Raw genomic sequence first — 17371 nt, forward strand, 5'->3', positions numbered from 1 at the left:
GAGGGCAGCCTCCTTAACATCATGCATGACTCAGTTAAAAAGTCTATTTAATCATAATGTGGCGGATTTTGGAATAGAAATACTAATTTTGCAATAAACTCCGCATCATGATTAAATAGACTTTTTAACTGAGTCATGCATGATGTTAAGGAGGCTGCCCTCTAGAGGGCAACATTCAGAGGCACTGTTAGAAGTAATTACATCCTGGAGAATAGATTTGCAAGAAGTACGGTTGAGGCATGTTGTTAATGTAGGCTTCACTTCTACTTCCTGCAGATCTCAGGTAAGAATGTGAAGACCTTAGATGGCCATTACTTGAATAATCATGACCATTCCCGTTTCATACATGTACCAAAGACCAATTCTCAAACCTAGAATTGCGAGAGATTCTGCACAAATTATATCAGGAGCTACAAAAAAATGCAAATTCTGGGTTTTCTCAGGAAATTCTAACATTCTAACAATGGGATAACCATTTGGTCAATTTAGTTACATCTATAGAAGTAATGGTGCATTTTAGTGAGAGGAGATTAGAAATAAACTGGTCATTTTGGTATTTTGCTGTATTCACTAGAGTAGGGACTGAAAACCTCACGTGTTTTAATACATTTCCGTGACAACAGTACCTCAGCGTTTACACCAAGTGGGGTCCCAGGCTAAGATGAACTTTCTTATAAAGCGTTATGTTGTAGTCCTTGATCATGGCCTTCATCAGGTTATAATACTAAACACACATTGACATGGCAGCCATTACCGTACCCCCTCACATTATTCCAAACATCCATGCAGTCACATTTCAGGAGTTAAACACAGAAGATAATATTATTGATAATGCAAATAGAAACTTTATTGGAATGTCTATAAGGGACAGAAATCATTACTTATTTCCTATATACAGTATTAATTCTATAGGATTTGGTAAAGTAGAAAAAAATAAAGAATATTATAGAGATTTCTCTTCATGTCATTTCCGGAATAAAGTGCAAGAATGAATCTGTATTCCGGGGTGCGGTGATCTCCAGTTATACTGTAGAGAAAGACATAAAGATGGATTAGAAGATCAAATACAGGACATCAATCTATACATTACCTTCCATGTGATTATCAGAGTAATACAATATCCTTAAGACATAAAAAGATGTAACATTTCTTACTATATGGTATATTTACTATAGGGATTGTCTGGCTTATAAAATCTAATTCTTATAGGGGCTCACACTACAGTACGATAGGGATAATGTACTACAGTATGATAGGGATAATGTACTACAGTGTGTATGGGAGGGCTATATACAGAAGAGACTGTGATACTCACTAAATTTATATGATGCCTGGAAGCCTCGGAGCTCATTTCGGCTGTCACTAACAAATAACAGCTGCAAGGTGTTCCCAGAAGAGGTATAGGGATTTATCTTAGTTTCACCACATTGGGGGGCCAGTCTCTTGGTCCCATCCAGGATCTTTAAATAGTCAACTGCACAGAAAGTAAAAGACTCCACCTGGAAATCACTGACGGTCAGGTAAATCTGTAGAGATAAGAAGCAGATATTGTAATGTTATCATAACACAATGGTAATACAGAATATTACATCACACTATAACATACAATGGGAACTAATAATGAGGAATAATGGCGGAATATTACAATATCTCAGGTTTCTCACTATTTACTTTAAGGTTGGATATCTCACCAATGTCTTCGAAGATCTGAAACTCGGTAACATTATTAGAAAGTAAGATGTGTCTGAGCACCTACTGTATTGTTACACCCTTAATATTACAACAGGAGCACAGCAAGGAGAACCCATATCTGCACCATTTTTTTTAATAGAAAGTGTGGGAGAGAACATTATCTGTAATATGTGTCAATAGACAAGTCTGTGGAGTAAATATTGCAGAAATAAATTATGGAAAAAGGCAAATTTATAGAGAGTTTGTTGCAGAAAATCCCAGGCAAACTTGTTAAACGCCTCCTCGGCATCATAAGCCGGGCCGTATTGTATTTGCCCTCATGTTATCTTTTATGGAACCCATTTACTTTAGAATAAGTAGTTTGGGAATATATTTCAAGACTCTCAAGGACAGAAGTTTAGCCAATATCTCAATATGGGTTTAAAAGTGCAACTCGTAGTTTGATCATTGCTGCTCCGCTGATTCTGGAACAATTGGAATTTTTCCTCTAGTCCTCACAATTCCTGAGTAATCTTCACTTTAGTTTTGGGATTGATCAGCGGCTAAGGCTCTGTACTGTCAGGAGGGCGGTGTTATTAGGTCATAAAGACATCGCACCAACTAGTGACACCTAAGATCTATTTCTCCTCCTGCAAGTGCTTCCGCTGAAGGTTTGCGGGATGTGTGGCGGAAGGCTGAATCCCATAGACCCCTGGAGGTGGAACAGATGGGTCATTCATGGAGTCATCTGGAAATGGGGCCAAACTTTCTGTCCTAGGGGTGGTTCCCAGGTAGTGAATAGGCCGGGATGCCACGGTGGCCCGTGCCCCCATGTTAACAGGGCAACTAGCTTGCAAATGTCCAGGCCGCCCGCACCCAAAACATCTGCGCTCTAGCATTCTTCCAGTAGGTCGTTGTCTAGGGACAGGGTTGTTCATAGCTGGAGGCCGATGGGCTGGGGCAGGGGTAGAGGGGGAATTGTAATCCTGAGGCCGGGCACGAAAGGTGGGTGGCTGGCTGAAGGGTGTCTGGCGGACTGTGGTAGTTTTCCGCTCCTCTGCAAACAACCTCTTCCACTGCGGCTTGATGGTCAGGCCCTCATCTGCAAGGGAAGCAGCTTGCTCCACTGTGGCTGGGTTCCGTTCCAGCACCCACTCACGGATCTCAGCGGGGCACTGGGAAAAGAACTGTTCCTTAAGTATGACTTGGAGGATCTTATCGACTGTGACAGCCTCCTCTCCTTCTAGCCAGCGCTTGCATGCTTGCTTCAACTTGTGGGCGAACATGTGGAAGGAGCTTCCCCCATTGTAAGGCAAAGAGCGGAACTGAACTCGGTAGGTCTCTGGAGTGACTGCATAATACTTCTGCACCGCTCTTTTAATGGCCTCATAGTCCCGCTGATCACTAGGGTCCATGGCTCTGAGAGCTTCCGCAGCCCCATCTCGTAGGTGCCCCACCAGATACCGGACCCAATCCTTCTCTGGGACTTCCATCAGGCGGCACTGGTGTTCGAAGTCCTGAAAATATCCATCAACATCCCCAGCCGCTTCATCAAAGGTCTTGAAGTGTTTATGGGAGACATATGGTGGTTCTCTCACTGTTGGGCTGGGGGTCGACGTTTGATTATAATTCCGCGTAGTTATCTCAGCCATTCGCATTTCATGCGCCATTCTTTCCTTTTCATGCGCCATTCTCTCCTTTTCATGCGCCATTCTCTGTTCCTCCTTCTCCGTTTCCTGAGCCCTCTGTAATGCTCTACTCCTTTGCTCTGCAGTTGCTTCTACCCCAGCACTGCCAATTCCTCCTCATACAAAACAACCCATCTGCTCTTTTGGGTCTGTACCTGCCACTCCCGTATCTCTACTGTCTCCTGGGGGCAGCCCTCCTCATGGTCGCTTTGCAGGGTCATCTCCTCCAGTGCCTCGATCAGTTGCTCTTTCGTTCTTCCCTGGTAACTCAGGTTTAGTTCCCGGGCCCTTACTTGTAGACTTGCCATAGTCCAGTTCCTGTATTCTGAGGTTGTGGCTCCATTATTCGCTGAGCTGCTGTAGTCCATCTCGCTGTCCACTGTTGATCCCACCGCTGCCAACCAGTTGTCACGGAGCAAAGGTATACGTCTTCCTCCGGAAGGTCTTTTGAATCAACACGGACGCAAGAGGTCGGGAGACAACAGCAATTTATTGTAATCCACAAAGTTAGTAGCCGGCAGCGGTCACATCAACCGTAACAACAATAAGTCCACAGAAGTCACAATCCAATGATAGCTTTGGCTCCTTGGTCCTGTAACTAAATCCTGGCTCTCTGCAGAGCTGTGCACAGGCCGGCTAACACATACTAACTGCTAGCTATATACTATATACTAAGACTGTTACACCTATATCTGTGGGTGGGAAGGGCTGAGTCACAGATCCTTCCCCCCTCACCTATACCAAGGAGAGCAGACTCCCTGTCTCCTGTGGACAATGCACCATCCAACATCTTCTTGGAGACACAATCAGATTATCTCCACCCATTGTCCTCACTGGTCCTCACTAGTTAGAGGTATTTGCATACAATGTGCTAACACACTAGACCCCAATCAGCCAACTACACATTGATGTATATAACAGGTTAGAGAATACATTCCACATGAAATATATATTACACATTGCCTATAGTATAGACTCTAACCATCCCGTGACACCTACCCGGCGTCCAACAGGGGCCGTGATTGTGTAGATACATCTCATGTTTGGGTAATAGCGTACGGGGTATCCAGGTGAAGTAATGTTTCTCTGTGGTGTATAGAAGGTTCCTCCACATTGCACTATGAAAAACATACATTATATTGTAGAGAATAAATTACATAAAAAGATTTTTTTAGTTTTATATATTTCTTGTTTTCAGCTGACCGATACATTCCTGATATAGTAATGCCCCATTACACAAAGCAATTATAGGGCTAAAAATCGGGAACTAGAGAGGTAGAAAATATTTGACTCAGTAAATATTACATTGATATTTAACACAGTCCATGAGATTATATTGCATGGTGCGTAGTGCGTTAAATATATATTTTGGCTGATCTGTCATGTTCCAAATGATCAGCTGGAAAACAATCGTCTGATCTCTTGTGTTGTTCATGAAGGTTCCAATGGTTTCATCCGTCTTATGGAGAGGCCATCAATGAAATAACAATTATTTATATGACAATCACAATGTTATCCTATACCTGAGCTGTATACAGCTTTGAAGCCGACCCCAGCAACACTGTCATCACTGGAAAACTCCACCAGTAGTTGGCTAGTAGAAGAAATAATCGGAGGGATCAGTCCGGACCCACAAGTTCTGTCCAAAATCAGGGGATAGTTCTTAGTGGGACCATCATAAATCCTAATATAGTCAGATGCACAATTGGGAGATGACTGGACATCAAAGGCAGTAAAGTTCAAGGAAATCTAAAAAAAAAAAATAAAAAAAAAAAAATAAAAAAAATAGATTTCCAATTTGTAGAAAAAAAAACACTGAAACTGTTTAGTAATAAATCCATGCATAGAATAGATATTAAACAACATTGTGGATGGGACTCAGTGACCTGATATTTGTTACATCATAAGATTATAAAAGAGGATTGCTGGAGGAATAAAACATATATCAAACTAAGAAATAGAAATTCAATGCATGGTTAAATAAAACCTAGTGATGGTTCAACTATAAAGACAACTGTAGTGTAAATGTAGATATAAGCAGTCATATATAGAAGGAATAATCCATGTGAGCAATACAGAGGAAGGGTAAACCTGTAATCCCTGTTATATAATCCTTTCTATGTACTGTATATAATAATGGTGGGACCACAAGTCCATATTTCTGATGCAGGAGGTACAATAATCCTTGTATGATTTGCTGAATGAAGGTTTATTGATAACCCCCATGTATCAGGAGAAAGATTGTATACATGTAGTGATATGAGTTCTCCTTCCTGATATACCGGATCCACCTGATATACTAGTTCCGGTTCTTCATCACTGTACCTGGTTTGATGGCGTCCTGATCAGCCATACACAGTTGGTATTATGTGGGTAGGGTGATGGGTAGTTGGCTGAGGTCAGAGTCCCATTGTCTTCATTCAGTAAATTAGCACAAACATCTAAAAGGGAAAAGAAGAAATTATTGAAACAATGTTTATATTTTAGAAAAATATCTTTATTGGTCTCATATGGTTTGCTGATAGATCTTGGATACAACTTTTTGAAAACTGTAGACCTGCAAGAACTTACCACATTGATACAATTTGTTGATTTTAGAAACATCTAGAACACTGAGTCCAACTCTTTGCCCAATTGGGATATTTGCGATGGGGATGGTCACAATAGTGGGTTGTCCTGATGTGTTAGAGAATGCCCACCTGGCCAGAGATAGACACAAGGAGGAGACATAAGGATGTGACCAAATGATACATCATAGAACAGAATAGATCAGATGTATTATAGCTTTGTCCTCGATGGTATCTAGATATTATTAAGTATTTATTATTAATGTCAGTCTTACGGGTCATAATGCATCACCGATCCATAGTCATACTCCAGACCAAGGTTATTGGTGTTTAGTTTGGCAAAATTGTAAACAGAATCTGAAAGATAAAAGATTTCTATTACACTGGATATTGTAATGAGCAGAACATCAACTGTATTACAGAAAATATATCTAATATCTAAAAATAATCTACTATGTTACCATGTATTTATGGTGTGGGCATTACCTGATGGTATATTCTGGTACATGATGGTGACATAGTTATCACGGTCACTTCTCATATGTTCATGGTAGAAGCCCAGGGCATGGTTTAGCTCATGTTGTATAATTCCTCTGTACATACAACCACCGTCCAATCCAATTCTTTGACCTCCACCGACTCGTCCCACATTCGCTACACACCTGAATATATAGAAGAAATAACATGTTATGATCATTTCTATAATAACTTTTCTAAATTTTTAAAAAAGCTTTTATTCCACCAAATCTGCAGTCTGAGTAGTAGGACCTACCCTTCTGTATCCAAAATGTTGAGGTAGTCGTTCTCCGTTGTCCGGGGTATAAACCTCACACAGGTAAGGGTCTCAAATTCTTGCATTGAATTGTTAAACAAGCTGAGTTGCCAAGAACCTGGGGGTGACATGAATATTTATAGGGTGATCCAGTGTTGGGCAGTTGGCAGGACCACCATAGGTATAAAATAAAGAGGAAAAACTCACTATAATTAGAGAAAACTACATAGGGCACATTGACCGTCCCATCTGTAGATTTGGGCCACAAGCAATCTGTACAGGTTGTAGCACTGCGTCCGGGATTTATCAGCATGTCATCATGATATACGGCCGTGGGATTCACTAAATAAAGAAGATTTCCATTATAAATGATATTATACAGTATTATACCTTCATGGACATTACAGAGGTATGAAGCAATGGTTGAACATTGACTTTCACTAATCTTATGAAGAATAACAAAAACTTATTCTAACTCATCTTATATCATTTTGCTTTGTATCATGTTACATTATGTCGTTGTATTTTACAAACAGGAGATGTTTCTGCAATGTCTTCTCAGGTAGGTAAGATATTCTGGGGACAGCAAGTGCCGTGTTTACAATGGGAGGCCATTTTGCAATCTACTTACATTGTACTCTGTACTGATCTTATATTAGAAGCCTGTAATACTGTAAGTGAATTGCTAGAAGATCAATTTCCCAGTAGCTTCTGGTGAACCCTGGTGGGCGCGACAAAACAAAGAGCCCTAACCTGAACCCCCTTCATCGTTGCCTACTTGCCTCCACTGCTCTAGGCAACAAAAGACAACTAGGCGACAGTCCCTTCTTATGATATAAGTGATCACAGAACACAGATAATACAAACAACCACAAAAACGGAAGTCAGCTAGCCAAGGGGTTGGTACCAGACAAGCAGCACAGTACAGAATAAAAATCTAAGAGAATAGTCAAAGGTAAATCCAAAGGTCAGGAATATGTATAGAGATAACCAAAAGTAAAGAGTAAATAGCCAGCATGCACAAGGCAATAGCAAGTGTCAAGGAGAATGGGAGCAAACAAATAGGAAGGAAGGACCTGTCCCAGACTTGATATGAAGATCGGCTGTCAGAGGAGCAGAGGGAAAGCAAGGTGAAGGAGATGGGTATGGTGTAAAATCAGTTACAGAGGTGAGGGAATAGTACAGTGTTCTGATACTATGAGAGGAACCCAAAGCAAGGACATGTCTCCTGATCTGCAACATGCAGCCAGAGGATGGCGCCAAATCACAGATGGGCAAGGATGTTACAAATACACTTCTTAGCTATAGTACAGACTTACTTATGCTGGCCAAAGACCTGAACTCTCTTATCATTGCTTATTTAGTGATGTGTCAGGTTTTCTAGGAGGCGCAGCCGTCACACCAGGCACTTTTGAATAATCTAATGTGCTATTGTTTCACCCATGTGAGACATACTACAATAATTAGAAGACCAATCCTAGCTGTAATGACCTTTAGAATTAGTTTTTGTTTTTAGAAATTAATAAAATAATTACTTGTAAACACTTGAGATATAGGGTAATAATTTATATAATGTCCCCCTTATATTTCCTGGTAATTATAAATAATCTATTACCTTTATTAGTCTTGATTATTTTGCCAAAGGTGTTTTGGGGCTCTTCTGTATCCTTAATATCTGCAACTAAAGCCATGTATAAAATATAGTCATCGTATATCATAAATATACACTCACCGGCCACTTTATTAGGTACACCTGTCCAACTGCTCGTTAACACTTAATTTCTAATCAGCCAATCACATGGCGGCAACTCAGTGCATTTAGGCATGTAGACATGGTCAAGACAATCTCCTGCAGTTCAAACCGAGCATCAGTATGGGGAAGAAAGGTGATTTGAGTGCCTTTGAACGTGGCATGGTTGTTGGTGCCAGAAGGGCTGGTCTGAGTATTTCAGAAACTGCTGATCTACTGGGATTTTCACGCACAACCATCTCTAGGGTTTACAGAGAATGGTCCGAAAAAGAAAAAACATCCAGTGAGCGGCAGTTCTGTGGGCGGAAATGCGTTGTTGATGCCAGAGGTCAGAGGAGAATGGCCAGACTGGTTCGAGCTGATAGAAAGGCAACAGTGACTCAAATAGCCACCCGTTACAACCAAGGTAGCCAGAAGAGCATCTCTGAACGCACAGTACGTCGAACTTTGAGGCTACAGATGGGCTACAGCAGCAGAAGACCACACCGGGTGCCACTCCTTTCAGCTAAGAACAGGAAACTGAGGCTACAATTTGCACAAGCTCATCGAAATTGGACAATTGAAGATTGGAAAAACGTTGCCTGGTCTGATGAGTCTCGATTTCTGCTGCGACATTCGGATGGTAGGGTCAGAATTTGGCATCAACAACATGAAAGCATGGATCCATCCTGCCTTGTATCAACAGTTCAGGCTGGTGGTGGTGGTGTCATGGTGTGGGGAATATTTTCTTGGCACTCTTTGGGCCCCTTGGTACCAATTGAGCATCGTTGCAATGCCAAAGCCTACCTGAGTATTGTTGCTGACCATGTCCATCCCTTTATGACCACAATGTACCCAACATCTGATGGCTACTTTCAGCAGGATAATGCAATGCCATGTCATAAAGCTGGAATTATCTCAGACTGGTTTCTTGAACATGACAATGAGTTCACTGTACTCCAATGGCCTCCACAGTCACCAGATCTCAATCCAATAGAGCATCTTTGGGATGTGGTGGAACGGGAGATTCGCATCATGGATGTGCAGCCGACAAATCTGCGGCAACTGTGTGATGCCATCATGTCAATATGGACCAAAATCTCTGAGGAATGCTTCCAGCACCTTGTTGAATCTATGCCACGAAGAATTGAGGCAGTTCTGAAGGCAAAAGGGGGTCCAACCCGTTACTAGCATGGTGTACCTAATAAAGTGGCCGGTGAGTGTATGTATCACTGTTATTCTTTCCATTCGGCTTAATACCATTATATATAAAAATTCCGCCATCCGTTATGATTCTATAATTCATCTTTAATGGTTCATTAAAGGGGTTGAGCCGATCTTGAGATTTCAAGATGTTTTCCGATCATTTTCCAGCCGATCTTGATCCCGATCTGAATTGTGAAATTTGCTCAATCGCCGATCGGAATCTGATCTTTTCCCATCCCAATCCTCAACCCTAGTCAATGCTTCTCTATGGGAAAAGTCACTTTTAGGTTGAGCTGATCTTGAAATAACCTCCAATCTTTATCCCGCTAGAAAAGATCGGGTCGGATCGCGATCGTGAAATTTACTCAATCGGAATTCGATCTTTTCCAATCCCGATCGCTCAACCCTATTCATTAAATAAGAGGCAAAACATAGAAGGAATAAAATGGAATCCCAGATTATACAGAATGTATTTTATAAAGTCCCAGCCGTATCGCCCCTTTCTTTGTCCTCAGCTTAGTTGTAGTTATGACTAGAGATGAGCGAGTAGTATTCGATCGAGTACCACTCGCTATTCGAATGGAAAATTTTGATGCAGAACTAGCATTAATTGGCCGAATGCTATACTGTCGGCCAATCAACACTGGTTCTTCTCCTACCTTTAGAAGTCTTCTCCGTGCAGCTTCCCCGCGGCGTCTTCCGGCTCTGAATTCACTCTGCCAGGCATCAGGCCTGGGCAAAGCCAACTGCACATGTTCGCTTGTAGTGCGGGCATGCACAGTCGGCTCTGCCCAGGCCCGATGCCTGGCAGAGTGAATTCAGAGCCGGAAGATGCCGCGGGGACGCTGCAAGGAGAAGACTTCTCGGAGGATCCAGCCCGACCCTCACTCGTGGACTTGGTAAGTATAATTTGATCGAACGTTGCCTACCCCTGAAACGAGCATTTTCCCCCCATAGACTATAATAGGGTTCGATATTCGATTCGAGTAGTCGAACATTGAGGGGCTACTCGAAACGAATATTGAATCTCGAACATTTTACTCTTCACTCATCTCTAGTTATGACTTGACCCTTGACCTCACTAGTTGTAATGTAACATTTTCTCCGGACATTGTGATGTAACAGATTTATCTAGAACTTCTGCAATTGTTGGAATTGCTGCAGTGTGTTGTCACAGAAGACAGCAACAAGCAAGAAAATATTCTTGATTTTTTTTATTACTTTTGACAAAAGGCAATGAGAAGTCCTTAAAAAGTGGTTTTCTATTGACATTTCATAGTTTTATGTTGTCTTCTGTGATAAGATATCACACAATAGAAGTTCAGGTTATCTCTGCTACATCTGTATAAGCAGGTAAACCTATTCAAAGAGCCTATGGGTGCCAGGTAATGCATCCCTAGCAACTGCACTGTCAAATGTGACAATCAGCTCATCAAAATTGGATTTACTATTTAAGTCCTGTCTACAAAGTAAAGAACAGAAGATTTTTCTTATCTCAGGGTGTTATTGTATTTACATGTAACATTTTTGCAGTAAATGACATATTATAAGATGTGATGTCCGCAAATCGTTTAAGAGGACAATATGATGTCATCTTACCTGGGTCAGAGCTTGAAATTGTCTTGATCATATTTAAAGTATTTTCTATAAAATTAGAGAAGAATATTGATCAGGTTACAAAGTCCATCTATACGAACGAATTCTCAAGTCCTGGAAACCAGAAGAAATTTAGAAAAGAACCCTCTTTGTATATCAGAATGTGACGTAACCGGATCCTGATAGAAAGTGATGGTTGAGTAAATGTTTCCTTCCTATATATACTATTTTTGATTTCCACTTACAGACACTTGGCATCGGCTTATTGTAAGATCTTATATGGAAAGACTGTATAGGACAGACCCGGCCGCCATGTTCCCAATTGGAACACTTTGGATCCAGGGTTTCTTAGTATATTGGACCTTGTGTAATGATCTTCATCTTATTATATTTAGATTAATAACATTGTGGACCAAGACTTTCATCCCCAACCAGTGGCTCGGGATCTGCATGTGGTTTGTTTGATCCTGAATAGGATTCTCCTGCTTATGTCCTAGTGCTAGTATAAAACCCATTTAATTTATTCATGGTTGACATCATCTGTACAACATACAATAGTCTGAGGACGTCTTATCTTAATTTGTAGCATTACAACAATGGTGTATGAAAGTAAACTAAACTGAAGAGCATTTTTCCAAATGTTCTCTGTTGCATTCATGTCTGTCATGTATGGATTGGCAGAAATTATTATTATTATTATTATTATTATTATTATTATTATTATTATTATTATTATTATTATTATTGGTTGCATTATTATTATTATTATTATTATTATTATTATTAGTTGTATTCATATTATTATTATTATTATTATTATTATTATTATTATTATTATTATTATTATTATTATTGGTTGTATGATTATTATTATTATTATTATTATTATTATTATTATTATTATTATTATTATTATTATTTTATTATTATTATTAGTTGTATTATTATTATTATTATTATTATTATTATTAGTTGCATTATTATTATTATTATTAGTTGTATTATTATTATTATTATTATTATTATTATTATTATTATTATTAGTTGCATTATTATTATTATAATTAGTTGTGTTATTATTATTATTATTATTATTATTATTATTGGTTGTATTATTATTATTATTATTATTATTATTATTATTATTATTATTAGTTGTTATTATTATTATTATTATTAGTTGTATTATTATTATTATTATTATTATTATTATTATTAATATTAATATTATTATTATTTTATTATTATTATTAGTTGTATTATTATTATTATTATTATTATTATTATTATTATTCAATAATAATTTAAAAGTAATGATAATATTTAAAATTTTCTATAAATATTGTGAATTATGTTTTATGAACTTTAGGGTTGAGCGATCGGGATCAGAAAAGATCGGATTCCGATCAGCGATCCTGTAAATTTCACGATCGCGATCAGAATTCCAACTCGATCTTTTCCAGCAGGATCGAGATCGGAGGTTATCTCAAGATCGGCTGAACCCTAAACGTGACTTTTTCCATTGACTAGGGTTGAGGATTGGGATTGGAAATGATCGTATTCTGATCAGCAATCAAGCAAATTTCACGATCGAGATTGGGATCGAGATCGGCTGGAAAATGATCGGAAATCGGATTTTAAAATCGATCTTGAAATTGAAATCTCAAGATCGGCTCAACCCTAATGAATTTACTAAATAACGATATATATTCAGTAAATATAAAATCTGAGAAGTCACATTCGCAGACTAATAAGAGGTGCGGACACCTAAGAATAACCCAAATACCAGGTGTAGACTTCTTACCATATTCCTCTAATCCTGGAATGGAAATCTATAAAAAATAAAAAAAAACATATTTGTCATCATTAGTAACATTTCAATATCTGTGCAACAAAAACAGATATACTTATACAATAAGTCTCCCATCCCTCCGCAGCTTATGTAAGAGTCTTGCTGTCGTGTAGACATATAGATGGATCTTACCTGTAATGGTGGAGATAGAGGGACACTTGTCACAGGTCCGGCTACACAAAGGAGGAGAAGGAGGGAAATCTTCTCAGCCATGTTGCTGAGATATCTCTACAATATTAGAAGGATTGTTCCTTGCCTAGATGAATGCTAACCTTCATGTCAGGAATGTCTTATATACATGTAGAGGAGAGATATCTATCCAATCACAAAGCAGAAAGAAGATCCCTGTAATAGTCAGAAGACCCCGGAGCAGGTATATGCCTGTTATATATGTATATAATTATCTCTATATGAGGCCATGGTGACATCTATGGAAATGTTCTAGAATTTGTTCTGCAAATCAAGGTTTTATGGTTTACAGATGTCATGTTAATTTTGGGTGAAAAACCCCACAACCCCATGTTTTACACTTGGTTACTAATTCCTATCATTTTATATATTTCTTATTTCTTTACTATTTTATAAAAAGACAATTGAATTATTTAGTCTGCGGTCATGCAAAAGTCCTTAAAAATTTATATCTTCTCTTTTCAGTTTTGGTTCTTGGTCTTGAGCGGTATTTCGATCATACAGTCCTATGAAAAAGTTTGGGCACCCCTATTAATCTTAATCATTTTTAGTTCTAAATATTTTGGTGTTTATAACAGCCATTTCAGTTTGATATATCTAATAACTGATGGACACAGTAATATTTCAGGATTGAAATGAGGTTTATTGTACTAACAGAAAATGTGCAATATGCATTAAACCAAAATTTGACTGGTGCAAAAGTATGGGCACCTCAACAGAAAAGTGACATTAATATTTAGTAGATCCTCCTTTTGCAAAGATAACAGCCTCTAGTCGCTTCCTGTAGCTTTTAATCAGTTCCTGGATCCTGGATAAAGGTATTTTGGACAAACAATTCAAGTTCAGTTAAGTTAGATGGTCGCCGAGCATGGACAGCCCGCTTCAAATCATCCCACAGATGTTCAATGATATTCAGGTCTGGGGACTGGGATGGCCATTCCAGAACATTGTAATTGTTCCTCTGCATGAATGCCTGAGGATTTGGAGCGGTGTTTTGGATCATTGTCTTGCTGAAATATCCATCCCCGGCGTAACTTCAACTTCGTCACTGATTCTTGAACATTATTCTCAAGAATCTGCTGATACTGAGTGGAATCCATGCGACTCTCAACTTTAACAAGATTCCCGGTGCCGGCATTGGCCACACAGCCCCAAAGCATGATGGAACCTCCACCAAATTTTACAGTGGGTAGCAAGTGTTTTTCTTGGAATGCTGTTTCTTTTTGGACGCCATGCATAACGCCTTTTTTTATAACCAAACAACTCAATTTTTGTTTCCAAAATGAAGCTGCCTTGTCCAAATGTGCTTTTTCATACCTCAGGCAACTCTATTTGTGGCGTACGTGCAGAAACGGCTTCTTTCTCATCACTCTCCCATACAGCTTCTATTTGTGCAAAGTGCGCTGTATTGTTGACCGATGCACAGTGACACCATCTGCAGCAAGATGATGCTGCAGCTCTTTGGAGGTGGTCTGTGGATTGTCCTTGACTGTTCTCACCATTCTTCTTCTCTGCCTTTCTGATATTTTTCTTGGCCTGCCACTTCTGGGCTTAACAAGAACTGTCCCTGTGGTCTTCCATTTCCTTACTATGTTCCTCACAGTGGAAACTGACAGGTTAAATCTCTGAGACAACGTTTTGTATCCTTCCCCTGAACAACTATGTTGAACAGTCTTTGTTTTCAGATCATTTGAGAGCGGGCTGTCCATGTTCGGCGACCATCAAACTTAACTGAACTTGAATTGTTTTGTAGAAAGAAATGGTCCAAAATACCTTTATCCAGGATCCAGGAACTGATTAAAAGCTACAGGAAGCAACTAGAGGCAAAAGGAGGATCTACTAAATATTAATGTCACTTTTCGTTGAGGTGCCCATATTTTTGCACCGGTCAAATTTTGGTTTAATGCATATCGCGCATTTTCTGTTAGTACAATAAACCTCATTTCAATCCTGAAATATTACTGTGTCCATCAGTTATTAGATATATCAAACTGAAATGGCTGTTGCAAACACCAAAATATTTAGAACTAAAAATGATTAAGATTAATAGGGGTGCCCAAACTTTTTCATAGGACTGTATAATGTTAACCCTTTCCCACCAGTGCTATATTCATTTTTTTACTCCTTGCCCTCTGTAAGCCATAACTTTTTTATTACAATCCAACAGCCATATTGTATCTTCACTGGTACTGTAATATAATGCGGGATTTGAACACCAGGACTCCAGCACTGCAAGGCTGTAGTGCTAACAACTGAGCCACCATGTGCCCCCCCTTTGTACTTATACACTTGTCCCTTGTACTTATGCAATTGTCCCTTGTACTTGTACACTTGTCTCTTGTATTTGTATAGTTGTCTCTTGTATTTGTACACTTGTCCCTTGTACTTGTGCGCTTGACTCTTGTACTTGTGCAATTGTCCCTTGTACATGTACACTTGTTCCTTGTACCTGTACCCTTGTCTCTGGTACACACTTGTCCCTTGTACTTGTGCACTTATCCCTTGTACTTGTACATTTGTCTATTGTACTTGTGCACTTGTCCCTTGTTGTCCCTTATGCACTTGTAACTTGTACTTGTACACTTGTCCCTTGTACTTTTGCACTCGTCCCTTGTACTTGTGCACTCGTCCCTTGTACTTGTGCACTCATCCCTTGTACTTGTGCACTCGTCCCTTGTACTTGTGCATTAGTAACTTGTACTTGTACACTTGTCCCTTGTACTTGTGCAATTGTCCCTTGTACTTGCACACTTGTCCCTTGTACTTGCACACTTGTCCCTTGTACTTGTACACACTTGTCCCTTGTAATTGCACACTTGTTCCTTGTACTTTGTGGACTTGTACTTGTAGTTGATAGAAATCTATCCAGTTACAAAGCAGAAATAAAGATATCTGTAACAGTCAGTAGAAGACCCCGGGGCCGGTATACGCCTGTTATCCATACAGAATTATCTTTACATGTGACCACATGGTGATTACCAGGACAATACAATACAGGGCAGTTTCATGGATTACTGATGTCATATTCTTGATGTGGATAATTTTGTGATAATTCTAAGGTACATACAATAGACTAGTCATTGTTACAACTGTTACTAATATCCAGTATTATTTTACACTTTTTCACTTTGGTTTAATTTAAGAACTGTTCAATGGAGGACGACTGTATTATTATGTATAGACCTTCCATTAACAGCTACCTGTGTAAGGCGTTACTAGAGTTCAATGACAACTGACTTCGACCCATGGGGGCTCCAAGCACTAGAGTGTGGGGACCCCTTTACTACTGCACTTGGGGGCCTAATTTCTCTACTTCAGCGACCAGAAGCCTTGTGATGGAGCCCTGACATCTAGTGAGGGGACTTATGGACCTCTCCTCTAGAAAGTTTAGAGTATAGAGTCGACCTGAATTGTTATTGAAGGTCTTGATGTATTTATCCATACAGTTCTCCACTTACCTTGTGACATATATAGGACCATAGATGTCTCTCTATAACAATAATGATAGGACTGATCTCACTGGGTTCTAGTTATATCCTGAGTGATTATGGGATACATTGAGTTATATTGTTGGCTCTTCATTCTAATGTTCTCTGGAAACAATGTTACCGGGACATTGAGATAGTGAGGGATGTTATTGCAGCTAGTGTCCTATATCTCCATAATGGTCCATGCCACTCTCTTACTATTGGAGGTTGGAGTCCCGGGTTGCATGCCCATGATATCTGACATGGTGAAAAACCAGTAGCCTGAGGGGTTAGGAAGAGATCAGAAGATTAGTGTCATTGTAACAATGTAGATTTGGCCGGGTGTACTTTGTAGTTATACCATTTTGGGGAATGTCTATTGCTTTGATCACTTTTTATTCAAATTTTTATCAGATGCAAAACAGAGAAAAAACAGCAGGTTTTCACTTTTGATTATTTTTCTTTTCCTTCTATGGTGTTTAGTATTCACTTGTAGTATTATGGCACAAAGTATTTACGTACTTTTATATGAGTTCTAGGGAAAGGTAGCTGATATTTAATATTTTTATTACATTTTTTTTTGTATTTATTAGACCCCCGAAGGGTCTTGAACTCCAGGGGTTCTGATTACTAA

At 39.2% G+C, this 17371-nt stretch overlaps 1 protein-coding gene across 1 annotated transcript; it reads right to left on the minus strand.

Annotated features, from left to right (window-relative positions):
* Positions 1 to 300: 300 nt before the first annotated feature.
* Positions 301 to 8389, minus strand: LOC142213377 (embryonic protein UVS.2-like). Its single transcript, XM_075281694.1, has 11 exons — positions 8304 to 8389; positions 6906 to 7030; positions 6699 to 6816; positions 6413 to 6588; positions 6202 to 6283; positions 5931 to 6058; positions 5685 to 5800; positions 4883 to 5108; positions 4359 to 4477; positions 1316 to 1526; positions 301 to 371 (listed from the first exon to the last, which is right to left on the minus strand). Exons 1-11 carry the CDS (start codon positions 8387 to 8389, stop codon positions 301 to 303), a joined length of 1458 nt encoding a protein of 485 aa, XP_075137795.1.
* Between the last annotated feature and the right edge of the window lie 8982 nt (positions 8390 to 17371).

The sequence above is a fragment of the Leptodactylus fuscus genome, chromosome 7 (genome assembly GCF_031893055.1).
Source record: "Leptodactylus fuscus isolate aLepFus1 chromosome 7, aLepFus1.hap2, whole genome shotgun sequence".
NCBI classification, from domain to species: domain Eukaryota; kingdom Metazoa; phylum Chordata; class Amphibia; order Anura; family Leptodactylidae; genus Leptodactylus; species Leptodactylus fuscus.

What these genes read in the sequence shown, in the direction of transcription:
- LOC142213377 (XM_075281694.1), bottom strand. Translation starts at nt 8,389, where the DNA reads ATGGCTTTAGTTGCAGATATTAAGGATACAGAAGAGCCCCAAAACACC. An exon ending in ACTAATAAAGGTAATAGATT is followed by an intron (nt 7,031 to 8,303) that starts ATTTATAATTAC and finishes AGTGAATCCCAC; the next exon opens with GGCCGTATATCATGATGACA. An exon ending in TCAGGACGCCATCAAACCAG is followed by an intron (nt 5,109 to 5,684) that starts GTACAGTGATGA and finishes TTTTTTTTTTAG; the next exon opens with ATTTCCTTGAACTTTACTGC.